The sequence below is a fragment of the Triticum aestivum genome, chromosome 1D (assembly GCF_018294505.1).
Source record: "Triticum aestivum cultivar Chinese Spring chromosome 1D, IWGSC CS RefSeq v2.1, whole genome shotgun sequence".
Lineage (NCBI taxonomy): Eukaryota > Viridiplantae > Streptophyta > Magnoliopsida > Poales > Poaceae > Triticum > Triticum aestivum.
The window spans coordinates 22272619-22282057 of record NC_057796.1 but is presented as its reverse complement, the minus strand read 5'-3'; the positions used below and the strand labels follow the sequence as shown (position 1 = coordinate 22282057).

The following is a 9439-nucleotide window of genomic DNA, read 5'->3' as shown; positions in this document are numbered from 1 at the left end:
GATCTGGTGCAAGCCTTGTCGCTTTGGGAAACATGGGTATTAAAAATCTTAAAAACCCGTTGGTTCCCAATTTTAAAGGAATTCCAGCCAAGATGACGACGTAGACCCATGGGGATGTCTCCTACCTTACCCATAGTATGTGTTAGTATCGAAATAATCAGCCTCATGAAAAATCTCCTACCTTACCATGTGGAAATGCTCTTTATTCCATTCGAATTTCTTCCCGAAACTTCCCAAGAGAAATTCCGAATTGGATCCATAATTGACATGAAAAAGAAAGGAGGTATATTGTTTTTGGATTTATGGTTAAAGAAGAAAATAAAGAAAACCAAACAAGCTGCTGTAGTTCAGGAGAATGAAAGGTCAACTCAACCAGTCTCTCCTCGTTCTCCTGCTGATGAAATATCATCTGCCTTAGTGATGTAATACATGGATGTTTGGTGTTGTGAATGCTTAATTATCGATTCTAATCCCTCCGTTCACAAATATAATATGTTTCGGATATTTTAGTATCGACTTCATACAGACTGAAATGAGTGAACAAACACATTAAAACATGTATATATACATCTCTAATTCACAAAAAAGTTAGAACATTTTATATTTGTGAACAAAGGAAGTATTTATTTTGACTCACAGGTGTGGATGGATTGGATAGATTTGAGAATGTACACGAGATGAATATTCTGGATGCAAAGATCCTGAACTTGGAGATCTCCCGAACTTGTATGCACCGAGCTCTTTTGATTTGCTAAAAGTGACGATTACAGTGCATTTCGCTGGAGTCTTTTCACTCCTTCGGTTGCAGCAAAGCATAATAAAGATAGAGAAGAAGCTAAATCATTAATCTTGCAAAGAGATGATTCAGACAAATTAAACTACCCTTAGTTTCATAAAGTAAGCTTTGCCAGCTTAGTGAAGTTCTTTCAGAGTGAAAATTATACAAGGCCACATGTCTCTCCCGAGAGATGTTGAAGCTCTTTGAAGAAATAAAAAAGGCATCCAATTGCTAACTGCTTATTTTGATCAACTAATACAGACAAATTAAACCATCTAAGAATCATACTCCCTGCATACCAAAATATGAGACTCTTTTGACATTGTCATAGTGTCAAAAAACGTCTTATATTAAGTTACAGGGTAGTACATCACAAGGACTTGTAGACCACCCAAACAAGCATCAATTGTTGGAGCTTCAGCAACAGGTTGCCTATCAAGAGAACGCGTCATGGTTCATAAAAGCTATATAATCAATCATCCAGCGAGAAACGGCTCATTTGGCCTGGGGCTGAGCTGCGGCTGCCGAGTCGTCGTCAAGTTGGGGCAGCGGTGCCGTTCGCTCACTTCAGCGCCCAACTCCTCGAGGGCGGTGCAGCAGCATTCGTCGGTGGCAGCGGTAGCTTAGATAAGGAACGCGCGCATGGCATAGCCAAATAATTTGTCTATAATTATCTACAAAACAGACTTAAGTGGATGGTTTGGAAACGTAGCAAGTTTCCAAATTTTCATTGATCGTGCATTGTCACCGGATACATGGCCAAAAAACAGATAGGAATTTGACAGCGCCTCGCTTGTTGGCTACAACAAGATAATAATGATAATAAAAAAACAAAGGATCCATCTTTGCCACGGTTCAGTACAGCGTGCATAAATGATTCCTTTCTTTGCTACCACTCTAAAGTAACAAAGCACTTTATCACCGAAAGAAAAGTAACAAAGAAACACACACAAGATTAAGTAAAGCTAGCTAAGGCTGAAAAAGAGTTTAGAAGTGGTATTTAGACTTGGCAGAACTAACATGAGTAGATGAATACAAAGAGTTGTCGGAACATGAAGTTGCAGTGTAGCTGAAGGAATGAAGGCGATTTCCACAACCATTAAAAGGACATGCATGGTGGTTTTTCTTAGCGGCATAAAGGAGAGATGGTGGTTAATCGATCAGGTGCTCATTACTCTCTGTCCTTTCACGGGCCACATTTTTTTCCTTCCTTTTCTCTTCTTCTTGGGTACTCCTTCATAGGATAATGTTCAGGCAGCGTATGGGCCTCCTACCAAAGACTCGACGACCGACCGCGCAAAGCAGAGATGCTTCCTCACTTGAAAAAGAAAAGCAACCCACAAGCAGGACGTCGGTGTTAAAAGGAAGACCCGATCGAGATCACGGCGAGAAATCACACACAGACGAGGCTGTCACAGCCCTCAGTTCGTCTTCCTCCCTAAGCTCGGAGCATCATGAGCGACTCCAGCTCCCACGGCGATGCCAGCGGCGACACGAGGAGCGAGCCTCAGTTTGAGCTACTCAACACCGGGATTCATCGCGACCACGGGTTAGTTGACACTGACCTTCACTTGAACAAGAATATATGTACATACTAGTGCGCTTCCCACACGGTCGACTCCCACAGCTCCTGTAGAAGCGACACGCTCATGGCCAAGCTACCACCGTCCCGGCCACTGCTGCCTTCTAACCATCTTCTGCGGCTCATGGCCGACGGTGCTGCCGTGCCGCCTTGGTGTCACATCCTTCCCGAACCGCCATCACCGTCCATTTGTTGTCGTTCTAGCCATCCCTCTACGCCTGGAGGGCAGGGCATCATTTCCGGTGTTGTCGTGCCCTCGTACCAACCCCTAAGGGCCTCTTTGATTTGCAGAAATCTGAAAACGTGGGAATAGAAAAAATATTGAATTGGAATGTCATGCTCATCTTAGTCCCATGGGATTTTGTCTTGTTTGATTGCATCATAGGAAAAACAAAGGATTTTTTTCAAGGATGTTTGACTGGATACTAAAATTCCTATGGACCATAGCATAAAGTATTTCTTAGGAAAAATTCCTATAGGATTTAATCCTATGAATCAGATAACAAAAGGGCAGACCCAGTGCATAGAAGCTCCCACACAAGGTGGGGTCTCGGGAGGGATTATAGGAACCTAGTCTTACCCCTGCAAAGTGCAATGCAGAGAGGCTGGTTCGAACCCAGGACCTCTTGGCACAAGTGGGGAGGACTTCACCACTGCGCCAGGCCTGCCCTCTATGAATCAAATAACACACATAGGAAAAATTTCTAAGGATTCCAATCCTCCAAAATTCCTATAAAAATCCTTTGAATCAAAGGAGCCCTAAGTTTATTTAACGCGTTGGATTCAGTATAGTCTTGTCGTCCTACCCCCCCCCCCCCCCCCTTCTCTCTCTCTCCCCCTCTCGCCTAATCTTTTTTCTTATTTTTAGTATTTGTTTGATCCACTTTTTCTCATTTATATTAAGTCTCTTTCATAGAAGACTACAAAATAAGCACATCATAGCAAAATTCATCGAAGCAGACTGAGCCTTGGGATAAAGATAAGGTTTGCTAGAGTTTGCTGGATAGATAGTGGGTGGGCCAACAAGGCATCCAATTTTTCACGCCGTATCATGCTCTCATACTCACCTGCTTTACTCCAGTCGGTTCGACCTCACTACATGGTCGACCATTGGAGAGAATTCTCGCATTGCTTCTGGTAATGTTAGCCACAACGTTTCACAATATAAGAGAAATTGGGCCCCGTTGATGCAGGCCCTCCTTTGTCTAAAAGTAGTTACCAACATTGTCACTGACAATCATGTTAGCAATGTCAGCGTAATTTTAATCGTAACGCTACATTATTTCGATGTTAAAATTTTGCAGGTTTTTATGTTAATTTTGTAGAGACGTGATTAAGTTTTCACTGCCAGCACAAGAACATCCTGAACTTAATGGTGCCCTCTCCAGTAACCTCCGGACGCATACAAGAGGTCCAGGTACATAACATTCTCCAGCCCATTTCACCCAAATAGAAGTGGATATTTTACCAGCTTTGTCAGATGGCTAATATAGTTCAAGATTTCCAATTAGTCTAAATCCTACTATGCATGATGTCATTTTCCCTGCGATGGGCATAAGAACCATACTACTACAATTTGGCATGTTGGTTGAGATCGAACAAACAGGTAGGGAATCACCCATTTGCTCAACTTTGAGGGTTAAAAATTCCATGTTAATCAGGATAAAAAGAAAGAAAAACCTAAATGACCTACTCCCTCCGATCCATTATAAGTGTAGCAGCTTTGTTAATGAGAGGAGGGAAGAAAGATCTTTTTCCTCCATATTAGAAAGAACAGAGAGAAACTTACAATTATAATGTGCATCGATTCTTCTCAGGAAATGGCGACGTCCATGTAGGTCCAGGCTATTTGATGAAAATGTTGGAGCAGTTGTGCAGCGCGGCTCCTGCAGGACACGCTGACACGAAGCACCAGCAACCCATCATGTACATTGTCCCCGAGGAACTTAAAAACATGGATCATAACCCCAGCGGAGAATATGAGCCGGTTGCTGTTCGTCTGGGCGGGCCCAAGATTTCTCGTCGGTGGGCAATTCAGGAGAGGGAAAGCTTGCTGAAGATGGAAGGATACAAATGGAGCTGTGTGCGGCAGCTCATCAGCCGGCACAAGAGCCTCTTGGAGCCTGCCAGGACTCTCGTGCTACTGGACGGTTGTTTAACGAGCATGAAACGACTCATGCCTCGAATTCGGGCTTCCTACTCTCAACCCAACCTCCAAGAAAATAAGGTGGCCGAGATGATGTTGCTGGACGGCTCCTTCATCCTGCACCGCTTGCTCAAATACGCGCGCCTCACGAAAATGGAAGAAGCTGGTGGCGGCGGTGATCAGTTTGACGAGGAGGACGACGAGGACTGGACTCAGGTCTACGGCAGGTGCTTTGTGTGGCAGTTCGTGACGCGCGACTTGCTGCTGCTGGAGAACCAGATCCCGTTCTTCGTGGTCCGGGAGCTCTTTGAGCAGCTGAGGAACGAGGACGAGCCCGAAGAGCTCCTCGTGACCGGCAGCCTCAGGCTCTTCCGGCCTCTTCGTCCCCAGATGCTGCACCGCTCACCCATTGCTTGCGATGACGTGCACCACCTGCTGCACCTCTTCTACCTCTCCGTCACCTTACCGCCGACGAGTGAGCGCCAGCAGCATTCCCGCTGCCGCCGCCGAAGCGACGAGCTGCTGTCGGAGCTCCCGCAGTGGATCCCGTGCGCCAAGGAGCTGGAGGAGGCAGGGGTCCGGTTCCGGAAGAGAAAAAACGCCACGAGCTTCATGGACGTGAGGTTCGCCCGGGGCGTCCTGGAGATCCCGCAGCTGGAGCTGAACGACTCGAGCGAGTCGCTGTTCCGGAACCTGATCGCGTTCGAGCAAACATACCCGGACACCCCGCGGGATGTCTCCACCTACGCCGTCTTCATGGACTGCCTCATCACCTCGGCGGAGGACATGAGGATCCTGGACCTACACGGCGTCCTTGTCAGCCATCTCAACAGCAGAAGGGTCGCCTGGCGATTCTTCAGCGACGTCGTCGGGCAGGTGCACTGGTCGGCCGACAACTACCTGCTCGGCCTGATGGACGACGTGAACAGGTACAGGAACCTCAGGCGGCACAAGTGGCGTGCCGCGCTTGTGCGCAACTACTTCAACAATCCCTGGGTGACCATGTCGGTGTTTGCGGCCGTGCTCCTGCTAGCCTTGACCGTGCTGCAGACATTCTTCGCTGTCTATGCCTACTTTAAGCCTCCCAAGTAATTAAGCGCCTGGGTGTGGCAGAGGTAAGATAGCCAGTAAAATATATACCATGAACCGGAGATGTTAATTTGCTTCGCATGTATTATGTATGCACCCCTATTGTACCTAAAAACTAAAAACAATTTTGAAATCATGAACATTTTTCAAATTTAAGAAGAAAATTATTGAACTCACAAACTTTTTTGAATTAGAGAGCATTTTTTTTAATTCATGAAGTTTTTGAAATATGAATTGGTTTGAAATCCTGAACAATTTTAATGAAGCAAAGAAAAACAAAACAAGGAAAGGAAAAAAAGAGTTGGGACTTCCCCGCACATGGGCCGGCCCAAAAAGCTTGTGTGGGGAGAGAGGGGTGCGCGTTTCCTGCCGCACAGGTCGACAAACAGGGGCTCCCACATGCTTTGATGCATTAAGCGTCATATAGGGGCCATGTTGGGGAACTTGGGCATGCCATCAGACAGTTCATCGAGCGCAGCATGTGGGCTTTCATGACTTGGGCCTTTATCAAATCAACGTGCCTTAACATTATGGTGGTGATAGTACTTTGATTTTTTGGTTAACCTTGGCTTAGAGCTGAATTAACAAATGGTAATTCGTTTAGCTAATACCAGAAACCGAATTTTGTGTTACCAACAGGAAAAACGCAGAATTTGGTTAATTTTATTTTGGGTTTTGTTTAGTGTTTGATTTCTCCCGTTTCCCAAGTTGAGTCTCACGAAACATTGCATCTTTACCACAATTACATATGAAAATATGGACGCGAAGGAGGAGGAGGAAGGGAAAGAGGTGAACTATTCCTAACTCTTCGTCTCTCTGCACATTCAAAACTGTAGTGAGAACCACATGGTGTTGCCAACATTGCATCTTTACCACAATTACATATGAAAATATGGACGCGAAGGAGGAGGAGGAAGGGCAAGAGGTGAACTATTCCTAACTCTTCGTCTCTCCGCACATTCAAAACTGTAGTGAGAACCACATGGTGTTGCCCCCCCCCCCCCCCCCCCCCCCCCCAAATACAAGACGTTTGGGGTGAGCGCGTTGGAAGATTGAAATGTGGTTGACCATGAAATATAAAATGGGAGTTGTGGAAGGAGCCATTTTATTTCTTCGTTCTCTCTTCCAGCACAACAAAAATTCTATGAGACATTTATAAAAATAAAAGTTAATGTCACACAATTCGAAATTTGCATAATGTTAAAAGACAGACTGGATCCATTTGTTGAGAACTTGACCACATACGACGTCCACGAGTCAGTTTGCTCCATCCATCATACATAAAGAAAGTGAGGAGAAGGTGGATCTATGGAAGCCGTCTGTGGCGCTCTTGTGCGGGCAGGGAGGAAGGTGCACCGTCATCGTTGCAGCAGTAGCATATGTCGCCACGGACGAGGTTGCAGCGACCGTGGATGTAGCCTAGGGCCTGGCAGCAACGCATGCACTTGCCCGTCCCTTGCCAACACTTGACCATGCACTCCGCCCTCAGCACATCGCACACTAGCTCGCCCTGCACCACCTTTGTCGCCGCCCCCACTACACATATGCATGGAATGATATTTGAAATAATTTCATCCAAGATTTATGAGTTGACCCTTATCAAACACTTACGGGAAGCGATGAGAAGGATGGCCATGAACAACAGTTTCTCGCACATCTTGTACGCGGTTAGTAGTAGATTCTTCCTCGTCTTGGATGACCAGTATCTGAGTTTTGATGATATGTGGCAATATACGTGAGATGGGGCGAGTGATTTTGGATGCTTATGCTAGGTGGTACTTTTATAGGAGAGGATAAGAAATAAGATGGCAACACTTTGAACTCTTCCCAATTTTAGAATTTAGAGTATATCTCCTAGGAGGGCTCGTATACCAAGAATATATTAATTTGACCACCTAAGAATTTTGGTTATATATACAAAATATTACTGGCAAAATACTAGTAGGGGATAGAGGGAATGTCTCGAAAGAGTTTGTTTCTATCTTTTCCATAGATAACAATAATTATTAGTATCATATGTTTCCATCTTTGATGCCCATGATTTAGTAACATTATATTCCCTAATTATAGCGATAAATCGCGAGTGGACATGCCATCACGCGCAGGCGATATCCATACCCCACGTCGCCGCGAGATTCATGCAACATTAATACGCATCGCCTGTATTATGAGTTCACTTATTCGTATAGCTCTCAGTATTCACTCGGTATTCATCGCTGACACATCCCGCGTATGGGGCACAAGGCAGCACAAGCATTTAAAATCGCTCGCGGGCGTCCATGATGGCAGCGCCAATGGCTAGCTCCACGACGCTCCCCCGCGGCCTTTTTAAACGGTCTCCGCCCTTGTACATTCACATCCCGCTCAAGGTTTCACCTCTCTTCCCATCTGCCTCGCAAGCATGTGTTCGTCCAAGTCCGAGCTCAGCTCCGCCCCGCCGGCGTAGCACCACTGCTCCACCCAGATGCCACCGCTGCCTCTGATCCGCTGTCTGGAGTGCAACGCCGGCAACGTGCTCTGGTTCGTCTCTGGAACGGTGGAGAACCCAGGGAGGCATTTCTACAAGTGCGAACGCCATGGAGTGAGTATTTTGAGATTCTTTCCGTCCATCTCCCGCAGCTCCTCCTCTCAAACCAAGTTTGGTATGTGTTTTTTCAGTTTGGTGGATGCAGGTTTTGGAAGTGGGAGAACAAGTATATACAGTACTTCAGCAACCGCTGGGGTCACCTGCTCTCGCACGCATCCGTGTATCGGCATGTAACTCTGCTTGAGCAGAATCAAGCATGGTTGAAGAACATTTTCATCTTGGGCGTCCTGAACATGGTGCTAATGGCCATATGCTGCGTGCACAAGTTCTGAAGCATCATGTTGTTATCTGGCAGAACTGCAAGTAGAAGTTCTGCGAGCTACTGCGCACAAGATGTAGTTCCAACATTTGTACTGGATTCAGCAGTTCAAGCATTTGTACTGGAGTCGGTAGTTCCAGCTTTTGTACTGGATTAGATGTATTGTACTGGATTAGATGTAGTTTCAGCATTCAGCAGTCCTCTCTTATGCATTCAGTTGTACCACGTATGCACCGTGCCTGTATGCCGCTTTAGATGTATTAAACGGGATTTGTTTGCGAGCATGTTTTTAATTAAGCCAGACGAACCGCATGCACTTAAGACAAATCCACACCCCCGCACCCACCTCATGCAGCACACATGCAATAAATATTTTCGGCCGGCACCACCATAACTACGTCGCAGTCGAATGAATGCCACAGCTGCCCTGCAAATCGTAAATCCACCCAGCACCCAATTCATGATCGATTAACTGATGGGGCTCCACACGGCTGGCTCTATAAAATCGGGTGGGATCGTCATCGGTTCCACAACACACTCGAACCGCTAGCACCACACGCTTCTATCACTTTTAAGTAGGAAAAACCGATCGTTGTCGCCGGCGTCTCCCAGCTGTAGGATCCGGTGAGCACCCGCCATTGTTTTCAGCTTGCCGATCGTTCGTGAACCAGACGCGTCTTGCTAACGCCTTCTCCCTCTTTTGTTTTGCTTACACAGCACATGGAATAGTTGATGCAGTCACAGGAGACGAGCGACAGCATGGTCATGTCCACGCAACCTTCTCCTACATCAAGGTCCTCTCCCACAAAAGTACGTGCCATGGTAGACTCCCTTGATGCATTCAAGAAATCTCTGGTCGAGGAGATGGAGTTTGGAGTTATTTTGCACGTGCCGATCATTTCTAAGACGAATTTAAAGTTAAGTATATGGCTGATGTCTGGAGTCAACGAAGTATCTAGGACCATATACATTCGGCCTGGTCGGCAGATGTCTTTCAG

At 46.1% G+C, this 9439-nt stretch overlaps 1 protein-coding gene across 3 annotated transcripts; it reads left to right on the top strand.

The window, feature by feature from the left end:
• The first annotated feature begins 2073 nt into the window (after positions 1-2073).
• On the top strand, positions 2074-5767 carry LOC123163728 (UPF0481 protein At3g47200). 3 transcript variants are annotated; one of them, XM_044581094.1, is made up of 3 exons: positions 2074-2327; positions 3712-3777; positions 4178-5767. In XM_044581094.1, the coding sequence occupies exons 1-3, from the start codon at positions 2258-2260 to the stop codon at positions 5596-5598; spliced, it is 1557 nt and encodes a 518-aa protein (XP_044437029.1). In that variant the 5' UTR covers positions 2074-2257; the 3' UTR covers positions 5599-5767. The 3 variants fall into 3 exon arrangements, with proteins under 3 accessions (XP_044437029.1, XP_044437022.1, XP_044437038.1); XM_044581087.1 differs by having other exon boundaries at positions 2104-2327; positions 3686-3777; XM_044581103.1 differs by having other exon boundaries at positions 2190-2327; positions 3665-3777.
• Positions 5768-9439: the final 3672 nt, after the last annotated feature.